The sequence below is a fragment of the Tachysurus fulvidraco genome, chromosome 19 (genome assembly GCF_022655615.1).
Source record: "Tachysurus fulvidraco isolate hzauxx_2018 chromosome 19, HZAU_PFXX_2.0, whole genome shotgun sequence".
Taxonomy (NCBI): Eukaryota; Metazoa; Chordata; class Actinopteri; order Siluriformes; family Bagridae; genus Tachysurus; species Tachysurus fulvidraco.
Genome location: NC_062536.1, coordinates 3,698,720 through 3,721,190, shown reverse-complemented (window position 1 = coordinate 3,721,190; position 22,471 = coordinate 3,698,720). Strand labels below are relative to the sequence as shown.

At 37.4% G+C, this 22,471-nt stretch overlaps 1 protein-coding gene across 2 annotated transcripts; it reads right to left on the bottom strand.

Annotated features, from left to right (window-relative positions):
• Positions 1–4,662: 4,662 nt before the first annotated feature.
• lrtm2a (leucine-rich repeats and transmembrane domains 2a) lies at positions 4,663–20,637 on the bottom strand. Of its 2 annotated transcripts, none has more exons than XM_047804379.1 (5): positions 20,153–20,637; positions 12,529–12,678; positions 10,177–10,348; positions 7,159–7,752; positions 4,663–6,697 (listed from the first exon to the last, which is right to left on the bottom strand). In XM_047804379.1, the coding sequence occupies exons 3-5, from the start codon at positions 10,235–10,237 to the stop codon at positions 6,240–6,242; spliced, it is 1,113 nt and encodes a 370-aa protein (XP_047660335.1). In that variant the 5' UTR covers positions 10,238–10,348; positions 12,529–12,678; positions 20,153–20,637; the 3' UTR covers positions 4,663–6,239. The 2 variants fall into 2 exon arrangements, with proteins under 2 accessions (XP_047660335.1, XP_027006835.1); XM_027151034.2 differs by having other exon boundaries at positions 7,159–7,755; positions 20,153–20,636.
• Positions 20,638–22,471: the final 1,834 nt, after the last annotated feature.

Below are 22,471 nucleotides of genomic sequence, written 5' to 3'. Positions count from 1 at the left end.
TTGGCAGTTTAGTTTGAACATTTTTTTAGTTCGAACACAGAATTTGCACTGGGAGATAAAGTATTACTCCTTTGTAGATCTTTGTGGCAAGGACCCTTTGAGGTCACCCAGTGCATGGATGAAGTTGACTATGAGGTCAGAAAAATGGATATAAATAATGCAATTTAAACACACCACCTAAATTTCTTAAAACCATGGAGAGTTGCACCAATTTGTCACCCTTCGGTTTGCTTTTGTGCGAAGCTCCAGCAACATTTCAAAATCTTATGGACAGAATCCTCCTCCTACACAATGCATATGCAGCTGCTTATTTACATGACAATCATGCACAGTAATGATTGGCAGAGGCTTTTACAACACCTGATAGTTATCCTGATATTTTTGTGATGGGCGAAGCTCACAGCAAATCCAACAACCAAAACAAATGGCCAGTTGATTGACTGCTGACTGACATCACTAAAAGTAAACGCCAGAGCTGATCCAGTGGAGGAAGCTGTGTGAGCAGGCATGAAAGATCCTCTATTCAAATTCAAGGTTGTCCCACAGGCTGAGGGCACAGATGGTGTTGGCTGATTACCTCTCCGGGGAAGGGGGGAGACAGCTGTAGGCTGGGGCCAGTGGTGGGGGTATGAGACAACAGGGGCATGGACGAGCATCAGAACAGTGAGGAAACTGGTGGAAAAACCAGGTAACTTCAACTTAAACACTTTTCAATTATTTAAAGCTCGGTGCAAATGAATGAAATCTTCCTCCACATCATTATGCACCAGGGTTCTGCAGTTTAATTTTAAATGAAAAATTCCTAAATGTGGGTCTAGTGAAGTGTTTTGTGAATGTCTGTACATCTACTTTCAGTCATACATCAACTGGTTTATGGAAATACATTTTTATTCATTTCTGACAGAATTATTACACAGCCTACAGACAATTTCAAACTGAGAAGAAAAAGATTCGTTTGTAATCGCATATAGTTATATCATTTAAAAAGAATATTGAGCTAAATATGAAAGAAAACTAGCTTGAAATAAATCATAACCAACAAATTTAGGTGCATTAGCCATTCCTTAAGGGGCAAACTTTAACCCTATTTGCCACAGAATATATTTAATATACCTCTTAGCTGGGTATAAAACGTCTCACTGTTATCTCGGATAAACAACCCTGTTTCATTCTTTGTTGCATTTCTGTCCTTGATTAATGGTCTGTATTTTGTGTGTATATTGTGTGTGTGCAGGGGTATATTATAACACATCACACCTCTGCTTGAGCCCTTGCTTTGTCTTTCATTTATTTTGCATACTCTCACTAGTTTGTGTGAAAAACATTTGTCTGTTCTCTCTCGTCTTTCTAATGCTTAGCAACTCCGTTTCTCTTTCTTATTAGTAGACTGGTAATTAGGGAAAATGAGTAAAAACCAATGCAATACTTTTGTCAGGATCTATTCATTTGTATCTGAATTACTAGCTTGTACACCTTCTTCAGTAACAACAAAAATTAAACAAACCAATACATATTATTTTAAACAATGCCTAATGTAAGCACAATTTAACAACCAACCAGATTTGTACAGTATGTGCAGTAGTCCTGCAACCTGCAACTTCAATGTCAAATCAGATGTCATTATTGAATTTATTTGTATGCAGGAGCCTTACAAATTCCCTTCAGTCGAACTAAGAGGCCCAAAACTGTTCCAGCATGACAATGTCCATGAAGGCTTTCTAATGTTATAGTGGAAGAACTGGAGTGTCCTGCACAGAGCCCTGACTCTTGACTCAACCCCACTGAACACCACTGAACCCTGACTGCACCCCAGATCTGACCTCAACAAATCTTGTAGCTGAATGCTCACAAATCCCCACAGCCTCGCTGCAAAATATATTGAAGCCCTTCCCAGAAGAGTGTAGCGCATATAAATGCCAAGGGTCTCCTGTTCTAGCTATAATCATCCAACAAAAATCCATCAGGACACACTTTCCTAACTTCTTCGGCCTTTTACAGTATGTAGCTGAATGTAAAACCATTTGGGGATGAATATAAATATGTATACGTTTGCTTTTTCACAGAGAACTAATAATTGTAATATCTGTCTAAATATCAGCTACATGATAAAAGGATATTAGTCTTACAATTTATTCCTCCTACTGTATGAAAGAACATTGATGTGATTGTATAATATTCTTGTTTTTGTCGGTATACATATTGTTCCTGTATAATACTGAAATGAATCTGAAGACAAAATTCTTCATTCGACTGAAACTCTAATTCAATTTTCAAAAGAAATCTGACTCACTAACTACTTTGCAGTACTCAGTATATGCCTGCGTTGTGCCAGTAACAACCAATGTGAATAAATAAGACTGAGAGGGCTCGACCTCCCTTATCTTTCACCTAGTGTTTGTGGTGGATGTTTTGTGCTTAAACTACAATGTTGGAGCATAAGAGAGAGAGAAACTGTTATATAATAATCTTTAAGAGCTTTGTCTAATGTCTGTATGTTTCAGAGGGTAAATAATATAACAAAATTCAGCCCACAGCACAGTAGAATTCAACCTCTTCATTTTTTTATACAGGCTAAAAACCCATACATTTATGTAACATTAAATATATTATACTTTGAAAAACACTATTTATTTTGGCTGCTATTTCAATCCTTAAAGAGAAGCAGTTGAAAACAAACATGCTTAAAAGGGATATGAGTATTTGTCTTAATCGGTCACTGTGTCTAGAGAGGACGGGGAACCTGCCATAACAATGAACACTGAAAGGAAGAAGTCCTGCACCCAGCTTTAGCAATGTGTTGTTCTAATTGTAGCTTAAAATATTGTAATGTTGGACAAACTGTGGGTGTTTTCACAGTCAGTTTTAGCATCCTAAATGTTCTCAGATTGGTGACTTAGCATTTTATGTTCGTATATAAACTCAGACCTGTTGAAATTAACTTCAAGTTATTGATTTCTTTGTGGTTCATTCTGTGGTCCATTAAGTGTCTTAAGAAAACAAAATGGCTCCAGTCACAACTTCACATATTGATTTGAGTAAAGAACTCGAGGTTTGTAATTTGCATGTAGCTGCGTTTTTTTCGCTTATAATAATAATAATAATAATAATAATAATAGCCACATGTAGGGATCTTGGAACCTAAACAGCCCTCACAAATACTGGTCCAGGTCTTGCTGAGTTACACAGAACACTAAAGAGATTATAGATGTACAATAGACGTACATACTGTACAGGTTTTGTGACAGTTTAATACTAACACTGTGAAATGTTCACTGTTTTTAGCACAGATGACTCAACACAATGACTGAAGCTTGATTGGACTTACAGTTTCAGAAAAGCAGTGTTGAGAATTAAACCCCCCCCCCCCCCCCATAGCTGACCACAACCAAAACTTTTCAGACCACCACAGAATGTAGTGTTGAGCATGAATATCTAATGCTGCATGTTTCTGTGCAATTAAACATGACCCACACCACCCTGCACCACTGATAATAACATGTCAGTGTCTGTATTATGTCTGTATAAAAACTGTATTATGTGAAAGAAGCACAATGCATAAAATCATTCAGATGCAGGACATGATTCAGGACATGATTCAGATGCAGTTGGTGCCAGTAGAGGTTACATGTAAAGGTGTTCACTCGCAGTGAGTGGATGAACTAAGGTGGAGAAACACCTTGTTGATGAGTATTTTATAAAATTTGTACCTTTCACACACAATAGTCTTGAGGTTTTTTGCTTTGCCATTTTTTGTTTGCAAAAAAGAAAAAGAAAAAACATCCAGTCGACAGTATGACTGCAGAAACTGGGCTCTTAGAGATAAGAAAAGGCCAGGTAATATTATTATTATTATTATTATTATATATGAACTTGTGCTCACTGTAGCCTCAGATACCTTTTCTTCTCTGATGTGTTCTTCTGCGCTTGTAGCTCATCTGTCTCAGGGTATGGCGAGTGTGAATGTTTAGATTTTTTGCTCATTGTAGTCGTGGGTGATTATTTGAATGTAAGCACTACAATGTTTTACCTTTAATGGCACCAACAATCAGGCTAAAGTTACTAAGATCAGTTTTAATGCCCTATTTGTGCTCTTTGTTTGTATTTGTATGATTATATGCATTGTGTTGCTGTCAAAGGTGATTGAGGGTATTAATATTGAGTATTAATATATTATTTAAATGGACCAAATATGTTTTTGAAGGCATGTCAGATTCAGGCTATAGGATTCTGTTAAACAAAAAAAAAAACAGTTGCATGCTTTTTATGTTAAATAGCTCTCAACTTAGCTTAAAGAGATTTACCAGATTTCAGCAACATTCCCACCTCAACTGCAACTCAAAAACCACACAAAAATAATTACTAAAACTAGATCAAATTGTGGAATAGGAAAAAGTAGATGATTTTTAGGGGGAAATGAGTTCCCCTGAGGTTTTTGGCACAGCAAGGCCAATTCTTGTTTTTGCTATGCCTTATACACTGTCTGATATGTACAGTACAGTATTCCTGACATTCACATGTACATGCCTTAAACAATAAAACATTCAATTTCAGGTGAGCAAATGTATATGTAGGGAAAGTAAGTTAGTAAAGTAAAAAACAAAACAAAAATACACTAAAAACATAGCAGAGCTCCTTTCAGATGTTGTCTGTTTTTTTTTTTTAGTGGGTTTCTCCTTTCAGTCTCCTCTTTAGGAAGTGAAATCCTGATTAATTAAGTTAAGGGCTGGTGATTTACTTGGCCAGTCTAAAATCTTCCACTTTTTTTTGCCTGAAGTTCCTCCTAATTAGATTGGCTGCATTTATCTGTAAATTGGCAGACAGAGTGTTCTTGCAAAGTTCTGAATTCAATAAAGATTAGCGAGTCTGTTCCAGAAGCAGCCATGCAAAGCCCAAGCCATGACTCTACCTCCACTGATGATGATGATGATGAAGACAAGCAGATCTTTTCATTCACCACACTGTGGTCTTTTAATAATTATCATCAGAGGCTATTCTTGATTTCAGAACCTTTGGGAAATCTAACAAAAGTTGCTCTAATTCTTATTTCAGAATAGTGTTTTGCATCTTGTGGTATGATTTCTACATTTCTGCTCTCACATTTGTTTCTAAATGGTGTTTTGTGATACATTCAGCTTTATCGTGTAGGAGTTGATGTTTCATTTTATTTACATCTCTGATCATTTTTTTTTTTGGCCAACATGTTCTACTGTATATCTGTTTGATCGATCTGTTGCATCAACTTAAACATGACCTGCTTTTCACCCATAGACAGCTCTCTGGTCTTCATATTAACTTATCCTTTTGACAACAGTGTCTGCTCAAACCATGGAGAGATTTTTGGTACATCTTGTCTTATATATATCTCATTTGATCTCACTCCTCAGTGTATAGCAAAAACAAAAAGAAACCTGGCCATGCTGTTCACATGCTTTGGGAGGAAACCTAAGAAGATTGCAATATACATTTATTCTACACAGAATCTGGAAACAAACAAACAAACAAACAAACAAAGACCTTTGCACAGAGCGGCATACCTTCTGCATACCTTCTTCATTATTAAATGAATGTGTTTCCATATGGAGTCGCAACAGAACTGTAAGTGCTTCCTAGTTTTGTAGAACAATTTGTTAAAAATTACTTATTTATCTTCAGTGTTTTCCAGTGTTGCTATGGCATGGTTGTATGAGTAACATAAAAAAGAAGTCTGGGTCAGACCAAACCACATGAATATTCTGAGCACCAAAAAAAATAAAAATGCAAATACAGATATACTGTAGATGTTAGACCAACTGAATTCACTTATTTGGTCTATGCCAAAGATTTAGTAAAAATGACATGAATCATGAGTCGGTTCTCACTGATTTTTTGATTCCTAGACACTTCTGGTATTTTTCATCAACAGCTAAATGACTGCATCAAATATATATTTTAATTTTTAGTAGCATTTTTAATTACATTAGCCATGAGGTCTGAGTTCTAAAGAAGCTGTGATCTGAACAAGTTTCAACTTTTGAGTACACTTGTATTCAAAGTACTGAGGTAATTTGCAGCTAGTTCCCTTCCAGACCTAGAATCTAGGACCCCTAAGAGGACATCGTATGGTTTATTTAAAAATAACTATATGTGAAAACACCCAAATAATACTTAACAGTGCACACACATTTAAAAACTAGGTGTGGAAGCAGGAATGCAAAGATACCATTGTCATCACATTAGAGTATATAGAATCTATATTATTTCTATGCAACTGATGAAATCTGTTTTTCTTCAGAGTCAGCTTCAGCCTCAGCATCCCCCATCAATGGCTGCCTTTTCTTCAGCTCACGCTGGTACTTGGCCATAAGGGAAGCGTAGATGCATCCATAGGCAGCTGCTGCAACCATCATGATGCACACAATACCACATACAACACCGGCAATCACTACGGTGCCAATGGCACGACGGACGCTTACAGGCCGGTAACGCTGCCTTGCACAATCCACTGGCTCTGACTCACTCTGTACAACAGCAGTCTCAGGCAATGGAGCAGTGGTTGCACGTGCACATGGGACAGAACCACCTTTTGTTCCTCCGGCCCCACCCCCATTCTCACTGTCCAATTGGAGGCAGTAGTTGAACATCTCTACAGGAACAGTCCGGATGTCACGCCCTCTGAGATCTTTGGGAAGAGTGCACTCCACAGCATCTACATAGCCACCTGAAAGAGAGAGATAAAGATTGAGGGAAAGAGACAGATGAAACTACAACCCTCCACAGTAAACAACATCCTGCAGTTATCTGAATTACAACTCCAAGCCCTCCAAAGCACCAATCACTAGCTAACAACACCAAGAGGGTCAACAGCCCACCATGTACAGTACATATACAATGGGCTGAAATACAAACACAACAAAACACAAATGTGGACTACATTCTAGTGAGTCATCAGCTTCTTGTGTAGATCTACAATCACATTTAGAATACTATATAACTTACTTTGGCCTTCTTTACAAAGTATTAGTAAGAATGGACTTTTAGTTGCATGGATTACATTAAGACGACTGTAAAGAACATGAATGATGATGCTATAAAAGAGTTAGTAGTTAATTATGTAGACTAACAATTAATTCCAGGTGATAACACACAAACTTAGTCTGAGCCCCTGAACACTCCCCCCACCTCGGTAGATGAGCCACTCCATCCAGTTCTTGAAGTCACGCAAATTGCAGTCACATTCCCATGGATTGGAGCCAAGCTCAAGGTGTTGCAAGTTCTCAAGTGGTTCAAAAGCAGCCCTATTTAGTGCCTGGAGTCTGTTCCCTGCCAGAGAGAGCCAGGTCAGGCCATGCTGATGTTCTAATAGACCAAGCGGCACCGTACCCAGGCCATTCAGTGACACATCTAACCGCTGAAGGCTTCCCAGGCCCTGCAGGAGGTCACGGTCCAGTGCTGTTAGGCTGTTGTTCCTCAGACTTAGGTCAGTCAGGTTGGCCAGCTCAGCAAAGACATGAGCTGGCAGGTTATCCAGGTAGTTATTGGATAGGTCAAGCCTCACCAGTGAGCTGAGGTTGACGAATGCTGAAGCAGGCAATGATGTAAAGTGGTTGTTGGGCAGGAGCAGGGTCTGAATAGTTGAAGGTAGCAGGGAAAGGGCAGGCAGTGTAATCAAGTCATGCCCACCACAGTCTGCTTCAGTGGTACTGCACACACAAATGGATGGGCAACTGGAGCACAAATGAAGGTGCAGAAGCAGACAGTAGAGCACACAGTGCACTGCTGATATTGAGAGACAACAAAAAGAGAAGGGTAATCACTATTTTAAAGTATTTTACTCAAGTATTTACTGCAGTTTAATAAATAAGTACTCTTTTTATACACTCCTTTTATTAAATGGAAGTCCAAAGGACAATATCCAGGAATGCTGCCTACACTATACTAAGCGTTTTGCATGCATGAAAATGAACGGAATCATTAAAGCCTAGTGTTGAGAGCTACAGTTTGTGTGTGAGTGTGTGTGTGTATTTTGAAGCCAAGACTGACATAGATTATTAATGAGAGAGGACAATGTCAACCAAGACTAGAACGGTGCCCACATGATAGGCATCCTTTAACAGCCTGACATTTCACAACTGCACTCTTTCAAGGCCAGTCTGAAGGGAACTGATATAGGGAAAGTATATATATATATATAGTATACTCTTTATACTTTTATAAAGCTTATACTCTTATATAGTCTTTTCTATTATCATCATTGTATCAAATTCAGCATTACACATATAAAAGTATTTGTAAGAAACTTAATTTAAAGCAGGATCAGACAAAATTTTTAAAATATAAACTTTAGGTCTCTAATGAATGGGTAGGTTGAGTTAAATGAGACGGGAATGACTTTTTTACTTAATGAGCCATCCACCACTCCACACTACTTGAAAGTTAAGCTACATAAACATGTGCAATTCTGCTCATACTGATTAATGCAAATAGGACCGGGTGATTGGCAAATTTAGACTGTGATCAGGGAAGAAGACGTGGGTGTTAGAGCATGTCTATATAATGACTGACAAGAGCCTCATCCAAAATAAAACAGCACTCTGTATAGTATGACATTTTCCAAAACAAGCCTTCCAAATCTTTATTTGTCTAATTTTCTTTATTTTAAATTGTATGTAAATGCTAGCTATGTATATTAAGAGCTACTGTATGTTTAACCTGGTTGCTTGAAGCAGAAACTGATGAATATAGTGTATAGTACTCAACTGTAACATTATTAATATGTCATGTCGGTACAGTGGATAGCATTGCCGCCTCACGGCTTCCTAAGCTTGAGTTACTGTCTGTGTGCACTTTCTCATGTTCTCCTTGTGTTTGTTTGGGTTTCCTCTAGGTTCTCCAATTTCCTTCAAAAACCTGCCAATAAGTGGATTGACTAAGATTTAGGTATAAATGTGCATTGTGTTCAGCAATCCAGGAGCTGTTACTGCGTCATGAACACTCTTCCCAGGATAGGCTCCAGATCCACCTCAACACTGACCAGGATAAAGTTCTTACTGAAAGTGAATGAGTGAACATACTGTAACCAGTAATGTGCTATAGTCATACAGTATGTGACTGTAAACTCCCAACAACATAGCCTTAAAAATTCTGCTCCCATGTTTTTGAGGGTTTCATGGGTCTCGTAGGATCTCAGTCATAATGCAATGAAATGCCAAAATTACCTCTCACTTGATATGCTGCTGTCACACTAGAAAACTAATGGGTCTTGCACATTTGTATTCTGCTGTCCTGTTACTCTGTAACATGATCTGTCATGATCTGTGTGGCTATGACTGGGTTATGAGTGTGGGTGGATGTTCACGTTTAAGGTTATATAGACACCAGTGACACCTGAGCTATGCCCTTTGGTTTGATCTCATTGTAATAGGAGAGTCCACGCTAGATTTTCAGTTTCCACTGTCCACTTTGATCATCTTTAGAACTGTATACACAAATACTAAAGATATTTAATGTCTGGGGCAAAACGTTAGGAGGTGTTTTTTTGTTGTTGTTGTTGTTTTTTTTTTGTTGTTGTTATTAATTTTCAGTAACTAAGTTATCCCGGTAAAGGTCATAGTGGATTAACAGCCTATGCCAGGAACACTGGGTGTGAGGCAGGAATACACATTGAATAGGACACCTGTTTATAGCAGGGCATCATGTACACTTTTTCACACTCATTACACTTAGCGGAAACCTAGACATCGACCTACTGGCAAATTCTGAAAGGCATGAAGAAACCAAAGAACTTGAGAAACTCTATACAGACAACAACCTGAGCTTAGGGTTGAACAAGAGATAGTGGAGCTGTGAGGTGGCGATGCTACTATTGCAGGCAGGGTGTCATTTTGGCAAAGGCTATATATAAAAAAAAAAAAAGCGAGCAAGATTGGGGGATGAAGGAGGGAATAAGTTAAAGGGTTAATTGATGTTAATTGATGCATTTCATGCCTTGCAATCTTTACCTTTTTAATCAGATGTGTTGTACAGTACATCAGGTTGTTATTTCCCTGTAAGAACTCTAATTTGTGTTTAGACTTATTGACACACTGTATGTGTTTAATCAGCATACGATAATCAGTCTCATTGGCATCACTAACTCCAGATGAAATCCTTATATCTCCTTGCCTCCTGTCTCCTGTGTGAGCTGTGATATTAACTTACACAAGCTGTTTTGAGTGGTTCCTCTGCAGTGCCTTTTTGCAGTCCCAGCAATTAGCCACATATCTGCCTACGTGTGACAGTGGCTCCCACCTCAGAACTGGATAAGCATCAGTCTGCCACGATGCCCACCTTCAGTGTTATAGGGCAGACAGGCTGCTAGCTGGGCAAATGTCTGAGGGAATGAGAGTGTCAGAGAAAAACTGTTTCATTTTATTTATTTTTTTTGTATTTATACAACAATTTTTTGTATCACGAGCATCTACTGGTTCTACTAAAGGTTCAGTTCTCCAGTGAAGAAAATACAAATAATTGTCTCAATTACTACAGTATATGTAATGTAATGTGGATTTTTCTGTATCTCCTAGATTGATGCTTTTCCTAGTGCAACAATTTACTGATATAAATGGCAAAATGATGGTTAGGTGATGGAAAAACAGGCAGAATCCAGGCAATGCTTGGTGAAGTGAAGTAGGCTATTGTAATATCACTAATAAATAGAACCAGAATTGAGAGTCAGACACATTGCTGGAGTGAGACTTCACAAAGTAACCATGAGAGTGTGGATTATTTAAAGAGAGAATTGCAAATTGTTTCTGTTAGTAATCTATTCTGCTAGTAATCCATGTGGATGTGGTTTTCCAAGCAAAGTAAAATGGTTGATTAATTTTTTTTTCCTTTACAGCTAGTTTATTATTTATTGAGGCCCACAAAACTCCATAAAAGCTTAGAAAATAAGCAGGAAATTATATAGAGAAAAGTACATTTTAAGAGGTTTAGGTGGAACTTATTACACTTCAAATATTAAGCAGCATAGCAGCAAAAAATAGACCAGACAAATTACAGAAAAAGTGAAACAGGTGTGAATTAAGTGACATGAAAAGAAAATGGACAGAGATGAAAATGAAGGTAAGATGTCTCCATTGTGGACACCAAGGACATGGGACAAGGTTTTAATTGTTTTGCTGACTGTCGAACCAAAAGTCACACACCAGATCGGTCACTTCTCTTTTTAAAAAGTGCCAGTGGCAAGAAATGAGCAAGCAGTGACATGTACAGGAATCGCACAAGATCATTGTGTGTGTCTAATAACCACAAGCTTTAAAGTGTTAACTCTAAAGGTGAACTGAAACAATATGTAAGACAGATTTCATCCTTCAAACACCAATCTTTAAATATTCCTCATTGTAGATAGTCTGTCTTCATTAAAATGCTTTTCTTATCTGTCTTTTTCAGGGAATTTTGATTTAAAACATAGCAGAGTTCCAAATAACCATTAACGAGTCTTCATACAAATGTAGACGAGCATCATCACAAACACTGCATGTCCTACAAATGATTTACAAACGTTTTTGTTTGTTTGTAGCTTGATAATAAATAAGGACCAGTGTACTAAATGAAATTATCTTAAGTTACCATGTTGAAACAGAAACTCGGCTATTCTGAATGCTGTCGGTAAGCCAGGAAAGAGAATGTGCTAGAGGGACTTTAAAAGACAGAAGCAGACCCATTGGGCTTGTGGAGGAATGAGACAGAGGGACTGTGGAAAGTTAAACAAATCCATCTGAGTGAAATTCTGTAACCTCAACAGGAAAGCACAGAGTCAGCAAAAATAATTAATAGCATTAATTGGAAAACTTAAATCCAAAGGTAATATAATATATATATATATATATATATATATATATATATATATATATATATATATATATATATATACAATAAAGGTAAACTATTTATGATGAACTGTGCCGTATTATAAGATTCTGTGAATACGGGTGATGTGAAAAGTCAACACACTCATGCTAATGTTGAAAAAAAATGAAATCAGTATAAATCATGTCGGATCTCTTTCTACCTTTAATGTGATACAGCAATCAATAAAACAAACTCAAACTTTTAGGGAAGCAAAAATAAAAAGAAGTCTAATTAAAATAGCCTTAAGTAAGGTTAAGTAAGCAAACTCTTAACCAATACCAGTACAGCTTGTAAAACAGCTCTGATTACACAGTTTTTTTCACTTGTCCTTGCAAACATATTTAAAAATACTGAGCTCAGCCCTCTTCAAGTTATTTCACAGGTTTTCAGAATTATTTAGAGCCGCATTCTGACTATCCGGATAAAGCGGTAGAAGATGGATGGATGGATTCTGACTAGGCCATAACATTGATCATCTTCTTCTGAAGCCTTGTTGACTTAGATTTGTGCTTTAGGTTGTTGTCTCTATTTTAGATAGAATTATTTTTATTTTGTTATTTTCGTGACAATGAGCTTCAAACTAACTACAGTACTCAACTCCACAGTCCAGACATGAATATGAGAAACTGTCACAGACATTGAGTGACAAGTACTTGCCAAATTTTCCTGCAGCTCCTTTTTGTTTTGTCCTGTTTGTCATCAATTATGGAGGGATGTCCTGCTCTTAGAAATGTCAATCTGCTGCCCCATTTTCTCTGTTTTTTGATGACAGCCTTCACCAGAGATAGTTCTGGCTTACTTGGCACCCTGGTGAAATAATAAGACATAAATAAGTATAAAGTTAATATTTGTTAATATTTGCATTGGAATATTCCCTTAATTATACACGAAAAAGACTCAACCTTCTCGCAATGCAATCACAGAAAACATTTAAAATGCCACTAAAGTTCAGTGAACTAAATCATAATGTGAGTGCTTATGTTTATTTTGCTTTTAGATAACACAATAAGAAAAATCTACGCAGGATTATGTCACATGCTGTATACTACGTTGTAGGGGTTCATGTGGCTGGGTTAGTGTTAAGCATCTCTTTAAGTGCTTGTACAAATAAGTAAGATGACAAGGAAGGAAGGCTACTGTATGTAAGGTTCCCATTCTGACAATGGTAAATGCTCAGTATGGTGACATGAATCACTGATGAACGATAGAAGAATGAGTTGAACATATGCCATTAGCTGACATTTTTGTTTGGGCACGCAGGGCTGCACTGTTCTCGACTCTGTGCTCCTGACAGGATGCTGACCTTTACATTGTTCCATTTTCAACATTATTTTGCACCTCTGCTCTGATTGATACTTGTCTAGACAACGAGCTCCTCTTTTTTACAACCTCTTTGTGGACCATGGCTTTAGCAGCTGGATGAAATGAAGGCATCATTTCATTTATTTGTTTTTACTTGATGTATGTTGGATGCTATATAACATTAAAGACATAACATGATCTGACAGATTCATCTTCAATTTCTTACATCACAAATCGGCATTTTTTAATTTCCAATGTAGCCGAAAGTAAATATGTACGAGGGACCGTAAGTAAACAGCTGTGTATTAAGTAAAGTGTCGGTGTAATGCAGTATCTACTGTACATTACAGCTATACATTTCAAAACATAGGTTTTATATCATGTAAGTCTCTGATTCTGTTCATATTCCAATACTGATCCAGTACAGGCTGTGGTTTCAGATGGTTGGGGCCTTTAATAATCCTCCTGGCTCTCCTCAGGCACCATCTGGTGTACATGTATTAGATGGAAGACTCTTTCAGTGATATGCCTGGAAGTTTAATACAATCTGCAGGTATTTTGAGAGTATTGCAGTTCTCAAACCAGCATGTAATGCTATTATTCAGGATGCTGTCTATAGTAAATATTATATGGCCACACCTCTTAGAGCACCTGATATTGTAAAGATTAATGTGCCTTCTTTATGACAGATCTTGTGTACAGTATACTAATCAACGGAAAGCATCCATGATTATGAAACCGATAAACTGAAATTTCACAACCGTTCAACTGTTGCTCTGTTAGCAGTGAAGGTATTTCTGTAGTCCACTGTCGGTTCCATGGTCTTGTCTATGTTCAGGGTGAGAGGTTGGTTATAGTTGGCACCATATTGCTAGGTTTCTGACCTCTCTGTTGGTCTCATCATTTTCTGGAGACCAACTATGACTGTTGTGTCATCAGCAGATTTGACATTGTGAACAATGATGTGGAGTTCCATGTGGACAAACAGTGATGGGTATACAGTGAGTAGAAGAGAAGGAACTGTATTACGCATTAGAAGTAAGTCACACTCCCAACCAAAGATTCAACCTTATCCACAAAATGGACCAGTGTAAGTGCAGTTTTCATTCCACCTAAAAAAGAGCGAGATTAAAATCCAAAATCAATTGATTTAAACTGGTGGAATCAGTTGTGTCTCTTACGTGAGTAGAATGAAAACCTGCATCCATACCAGTCATGTTTCAAGCATAATGTCTAGAGGACACTATGGACTTGAAATTTAATAAAAAAAAGACGGCATTCTCACATACTGTAGGTCTTTCCAAGTGAAAGAGGGGGTGATGTGTACTGCAGTGGAGATTGTGCTGTCTATGGGTTCATATGTGCACATCAGGTCTTTAACATACCTCTCAAAGTACTTGCAGATATAGAGTTAATATTTTACCTTCTGCTTTGGAAAGGCACAAAATGATGGGTAAAAGAATATTGCCAGAGCTTGATGTCTTGCCATAGGGCATCCTGGTGCTATCTCTTCACCAGGAAAGTGATGCACACAGACCCTTCTATTTACATTATGTAAAAACATGTAATACGCAGGACCGGGTCACCTTCTTCCCTTCTCTATTGTAGAAACATTTGACAGTGGACAGGACTCTGACTTCTGAGGCTATACAGTGTCATACACAGCAAGCTTGATGTACTGTGTGGTCTGACACCTTTCTACTGTATCATACTCAACATTTTTTTTTTTAGCAATTTCTACTACAGTAGCTCTTCTGTGAGATCTGTCCAAATGGGCTAGTTTTCACTCCACACAATAATATCAGTGAGCCTCATTTTTACATTTTACGGTGTCCTTCCACTTTTGTGACTGCGTACACAGAACACCACGCAAGACCTGCTATTTTATAGCTGACCCAGTCATCTGTCTATCACAATTTAGCCCTCAGCAAAGTGTCTCAGATCTTTATACTTGTCCACTTTTCCTGCTTCTTCAAGATCGCTCTGTTTAGCTGCTGCCTATGGAATAAAATCACTGTCAATAATAATCGTACATAATTCAAAGCATTTGTGTGTAAATTTTAATTTTGCGGAGTTGGATCCCAAAATTTACGGCCATGACAGTTTACAGATACGAGATTTTGTGTGTTTGTTCAAATACAACTCCAAAATGTACGACTATGGCAGTTTACACACACAACGCTTGCTTTCACAACACCTCTTTTTCACACACTGCGAAACAACTGTCAAAAATACGTCATCACGTTCACAGGCATTACTATCCGAGGGAAGATGAATAGATTCCACGAAGTGCGCATGCGCCCCGCCCTCTTTTAAACCACTGGCGCCGAAATGGCGGATCAGCAGCCAAGCGCTCACTCATCGTCTCAGGTAAGTTGGGTTTTCCTTCCAAATTCGGACATGTTTAAGGGTTAAGGATTTAGGAGGTCATCACTGCAGTGATGTCCTCCTAAACAGCTGTATTCTTTAAGCACCTAATGTAACCTTACTCTGAGAGCTAATCTTACTTACTATAGTTAACCTATATCTGTAATATTACTCCTCTCTGTTATTAGTGATAACTAACCCTTAAACATGTCCGAATTTGGAAGGAAAAACCAACTTACCTGAGACTATGAGCAGTGTTGTAATGTAACGGAGTAAAAACACTTCGTTACTGTACTTAAGTAGAAATGTCACGTATCTGTACTTTACTTCGCTATTTAAATTTGTCAACTTTCACTTTTACTCCACTACATTTCCTAGATAAAATGTATACTTTTACTCTGTTATATTTCCACTAAGCATCTTCGTTACTCGTTACTACAAAATAAAATCAGTAGAAATGTGTGTGACTGTAATAAGGGAGGTTTGGTGAATCACTGCTCCTAGATTGTATTACGCTCCGCACGCCGTACGGAGAAGCTCAGGTACGCGCAGCGTGCACGCGCAGTCAGAGCTGGGGGCGTTTATCTGTAACGGCAATCGGAAAGACGCAAATACGGCAACCAAAAGCAGTGAAATGTCACTATTCTTATTACCAGAGTTGTAGCACAAACAAAATATTAATGCAAACAATCCATACAATACTAAATAAAAATAACATTTATTGATTTGGTCTTTGTGAATATTTGTTTATTAATGACTGCATTCATTAGACACACTGTTTGTAGAGAACGCACACAGACATGAACTGATCTGATTCAAGACTGGCATCATTACATCATGCATAAAATTTTGGTGTCCACTTTTGCCATTTAATAATACCATAACATTTGGCTTACTATGTAGTCATATAATATATAATATAAAACTCTTCTTGCTTTAAATTCTCACTGAGGGCTAAAACCCCTAAAGATGAAACCCTAGAACTGCCCCTGCTCTTATGCCTACCGAAAATCACTGAGATTTTACTTTTTACTTTTACTTCAAACACTTAAGTACATTAAATATCAGAAAATGACTTTTGATACTTAAATACAGTAAATATCAGATACTTTAAGACTTTTACTTGAGTAATATTCTAAAAGGTGACTTTCACTTCTACCAAAGTCTTTTTCTAGTATGATACTTGTACTTTTACTCAAGTATTGCTTTCTACTACTTTATACAACACTGACGATGAGTGAGCGCTTGGCTGCTTTTTGACAGTTGTTTCACAGCAGACCGTTTTCGTGTGTGAAAAAGAGGTGTTGTAAAAACAAGTGTGTGTAAACTATCATAGTCGTACATTTTGGAGTTGTATTTGAACAAACACACAAAATCTCGTATCTGTAAACTGTCGTGGCCGTAAATTTTGGGATCCAACTCCGCAAAATTAAAATTTACACACAAATGCTTTGAATTACGTACGATTATTATTGACAGTGATTTTATTCCATGCCGCCTATACAGTATCTCACCCCATGACAGGAGCCACTTTACCAGATAATCAACTTTATCCAGGTTACATTTCAGTGATTTTAATGTCATGGCTGATAAGCATATTTTCTCCATTATCATTTTTTTAACATTCAGACCACACTCAGGTATATTATCTCACAGTAAATATGGTCTACTGAGGCTGTAGAATTTTTCCTGGCACTAAGTCTGAAAAATTTTCTAAGGTGCATAATCAAAGAAAATTCCTTGTATTCATAAAACTAAACTTCTATGTAATCATTATGTAATATATTTGGTATAGAATGTCTTAGATACTATAATATTGCAGTTTCAATTATTAAGCGAACCAAAATCATTGAAGAACATTCTTTAGGATTATATGTTTTATTTTTCTTTTGCTGAGACACAAAATTGTATCATATCAGATTAAGTGTGTAAAATGTCACAATAAGACAATCAGATAATGAATAATAATAAGAACAATAAGTAAACAACGGATTATAAACAATTTAATAATTTGTATTTAACTTAGCAGCTGGTCTCGACTGGTGTACAGAGCATTAACGTTACTAACATGTTAGCATTCAGCATGTATTACTGAACAGCTGTCTACTAATAAAACAAATACTAATATGCCATAACAGCCATTTTAAACATTTCTAACAATTTTTAACTTTTATTTTGCAGAATTTGAACCACATTACACATTATCAGCCCACTGCATTCTTAAAAAATTAACTGAGTATGTATTCCTAAGCATGAACAATGAACTTCATAGTAAAAAAAAATAAATCATTAGGACTTTGTTGCAAAGAATTTGCCAGCTTTGAATAATAATAAATTTTTACCATTTCTCTTAGCAAATGTTCTTCCACGCTTTGGGCCCTTTTAATGAAGTGGGAAATTTCACAATCGTTCACAAATGTTCAGTGTGATGCGGGTCAGGACATCGACTCGGCCATGCACCAGGACTTGAGTTATTTTGGCTGAATATTTGGAATTATTGTTTTGTTGAAACTCTCAACTTCTCCCCTGATTCCGTACTTTAGATGATAAGATTAAAACGTCCTCTGATATGTCCCAGTTAATTGCTCCAGTCTTCTGTTTTCTTTTTGACAAACAGATAATGTTCCAGCAACCAACTGCAGAGAAACAGACCCTTATCATAATGCTTCCACCTCCATACATTTCTGTGGGTATTCTGGTCTTGGGATCATAAGCACAACCATTCTGTCTCCAAATATGATGCGCTGAATTATTACAAGCTCTATTTTTGTTTTCGCCTGTACAGGGTACAATGTTCCAAAACAGTTCTTATTTTATCTTAATGCTTTTTGACGCACATCTCTGGGCTTCTTATTTTAGGATGAGAATCATGAGAGTTGCAAACAAGAGAGTATCAAAATGCAGCTGTAATCGTCATTGTTTGCAGCGTCTAATCTTTATTTTTAATTCACCATAAAGGAAAGCACAGGTCTTGTGTAAGAGAAGTATGGAGAATTAAATTCTGATTTATTAATGTAATGTTTATTAGTTTTTCCACAATAAAGTTGTTACTTATCTATGCTGCACTTGGCATAGTTGATAATTCCCTGAAACATAAAATGATACCTTAGGTAGTAAAAGTATCTTACATTTAGACAAATTCAGTCATTTCTCTGTATTAAATCCATATTTCTGGATAATTGTTACTCAGTTCTATCCTGAAATGGCCTTATTTTATTGGTAGATAATTTGCTTATTTAAAATCGTTTATTTCTAGTAAGAAGCAAAATTATAAGGAAATGAGTAAATATGACTAGAAATGTTTTATTGGTATTATATTTGATATATATTAGTATATATTAGTAAATAATTCCTTTACACAAACTATCTTCACTAGGATTGCAGTTTTGCTCTGTAATTTCTGATCTTAGTTCTTTCATTGTTAAAGTTCATATCAAATAAATTTTCTTTTAATATGAATTTGCGTAAATTTATTTAATATATTTAATATATCTAAATTTATTTCAAATCTAATATTTCCCTCAAATCTAATCTTTACCTTTTTTTTAAAAAAAAATATGGTTTATTATCTTACAACAATAAATACTAGTTCAACGTGACAATATTCAAATTGAAGTGTATTTGGAATCCTGTGAATGAGTGAATGAGCAGGAGACACAGGTGTATATATACTGTATAATAAAATAAAAAGCTTCTGTATATAGAACTTACATATTTAAAACCCCAATATATATTAGAATTCTTTGAGTGGAAATGGGCCATATGTCTAATATATAAGGGATTAGGGTTTATCTGGATGGATCAGATGTCTATGAAGTCTTGAAGTCAGCTAGCTCTGACAGCACGAGTGCACGTGTGTAATGATACGTCACACGAGGTGTTGCGGTGTTGATGACAATGTCACAAGCCGCTTCGTTTACAAAAGACTATCGCTCTTTAATTTGCCTGCTGTTGGATTCTTGTCCCTGTCTCCTATCTGTCACCTATAATTCACATATAACACACTATTGCACCAAAGTCACAAACTACAAATACAAGAGTCTTTGTAACAGAAGAGCTTCTTATACCAATAGCACTAAGGCCTTTGGCATCAATTATTAAGAGCACCCACTAAGAGAATAGGACACACATGAATATTTTCTGACGTCTACATGGTGATACAGACTGTGCCTGTATTTCGGGAGTGTGTTCCTTTAGGGCTTCCATCTAATACACCATTACTATAACATAGTATAGCAACAAGGCAGCATTCTTACTCATCTGATCCTCTCTCTCTTTCTCTCTGTCTCTTACACACACACACACACACACACACACACACACACTTTCATTATCACATGCTCTCTGTTTCTCCCACTAATATGCTCTTTCTTCCTCCCACACATACCCAGACTGACACACAGATGAACATGCATATAAAATTCTATGAAACGCATTCTATGTGGATGTGTTAACGTATGTGTCTGGTTAAAACAAACAAAAATGTATTTTTCAGACATAATCTGATTCCATGGCACACGGTCATAATGTATGAACATCGTATATGAGATACATTTATATGGCAATACTGTGTGTGTGTATGTGTGTTAAAAAGGTTGACTGAGTCACTCACCGTCTTCCAAACTGACGTCGTTCTCAGCTTAACCTCTGTGAATACAGGCAGTGAGGTTTTAGGGTAGATTAATAATGGAGAGACACAGGAGCAGCTCCTATTATGCTCTGAAAAGGAAATGAAAATATTCTCCTGCTGACAGTAGCAACAGCAACCCCGAAAAAAAGGAGGAGGAGGGGTTGTGAGTGGAAGAAAAGGACAGCAGATTAGAATAAATAATAAAAGAAAGATCAAGGAAAGAGACAAATCCTGCACAGTCCTTGCTGTCACTCCAGTAAGTGGGTTTATTCCCAGTCTCTGTGGTCTTCTGCTGATCACTCTGACACAGGGCTGTGCTGGTATGCTACTGAAAACCAGAATGCGTGCCTTTCTCTCTCTCTCTCTCTGTGTCTGGGTGTCTGTGTGTGTGTGCGCGTGTGTGTGTGTGTCTGTGTGTGCGTGTGTTTGTGTGTGTTTGTGTGTGTGTGTGTGTGTGTGTGTGTGTGTGTGCGTGTGCGTGTGCGTGTGCGTGCAGAGGTTTGGGGGGGAGATCCTATATGTATCCCTTCAAGTGCAAGATGTCCTTGGGACAGCCTCAGCTGTGTGTGTGTGTGTGTGTGTGTGTGTGTGTGTGTGTGTGTGTGTGTGTGTGTGTGTGTTTTCAGCAAGAGTATATGTGTGAGGCTTAGCTTGTTAAAGGTAGCAACATAAGATCATGCTGTGTGTAGCAGGAAGACATAGTGATGGTAGGAGGATATCAGCTGTGTTACAGTCCCAATGCTTAATGAATTGCTGTGAGCTAATGGCTTCTCTCTCTTCTTGCAATATCTCACATCTATGTGTACTGCAGGAAGTGATGATATGTGTGTGTGCATCTGTGCTAGAGTGTGTACACAGTCTGTACAGACAGACAGGTGACAGATTAAATGAAACACCCAGCCCAAGTATTTATACTTTCACAAAACAGGTAGAAGAGTCTGTGCTTTTTACCTGTAACCTCCACAGCGTTATTCAGCTGATGCTGGAGCTCACATTAGCTACGCATTTCTAGAGATCACTATCAAGGGCATAGATCAACCCTGATAGTAAAAGCATAACTTACTTTTGTCCATCTCTCTCTCTCTCTCTCTCTCTCTCTCTCTCTCTCTCTCTCTCTCTCTCTCTCTCTCTCTCTCTCTCTCTCTCTCTCTCTCTCTCTCTCTCTGGTCTGAAATTATCTCTACTTTGGACAACCATCTTAACCATTAAGACAATATAGCACATTTATAATTAATTCTATAAACACAAACGTACAATAAAATTACATCCTGCATGACATGGAACCATACATTATTGTGCATTTAGATGTCTGCATGTATAGTAGATTGAAAATAGATAAAATACCCCTCTATCTGATTCTATTGTCATTTGTTCTGAAAATGGAGATGAATACTTCATTTTTCAAGTCAGTAGATGTTTAACAGTAGATCCACTAGCGACATCCAAATATAACGATTAATTTGCCTTCTGATTATTGTTGTCTATTTAAACCTGTCTATTTCTTTGTCTTGTGGTAAAGTCATGATTATGTCATGTCAGTTCACCTTTTCACCACACAGTATTTAATACTTCATTTAAGTTTGCAGCAGAAAAACGTGCACAAGGTGAGTTGGGTAAGTCACTCCATCAACTTCCTACAATATATATCTCCTGCAGTGTAACATGTTTTTCCAGTTATTGGCAGATCATTAGCCTAAGAAGGAGATCATTAGCCTAAGGAGTCCATGCCTCAATATTTGGTACATTTGCAAAGCCATAACCACTTCTGGTTATGGCTTTGCAAATGTACCAAATATTGAGGCATGGACTCCATAAAATCTCTGAAGGTAAATTGTGAGCTGGGACCTCCATTGCTTGGACTTTTTAGTCTAGTACTTATTTTAACTCTTTGTCTAGGTTCCTCAAACCATTCCTGAACAATGTTTGCAATGTTGCAGGGAGCATTATACTCTACACATCACAATACAGACACTGCTCACAGTTCACAACCATTCTATGCTGTATTAGGAGAGGTCAGGTGGCTGTGTACAGGAGTGTGTTGGACGGTCTTGTGGAGTGATGCAAACAAAATCGCCTGCAAAACAACACAGCAAACATGAAAGAGGTGGTGATGAATTTTAGGAAGCAGAGGACTATCACAAAACTCAATCAGCATCATTGGGCACTGAGGTAGAGGTTGTGGGCATATATGAGTAACTGGGTGTCAACATAGTCAAGAAGCTTGAATAGATTAAAAACACTGATGCGTTGTACAAGAAAGGTCAGAGTCATCTGTACCTCCTCAGGAAGCTCTGGTCTTTT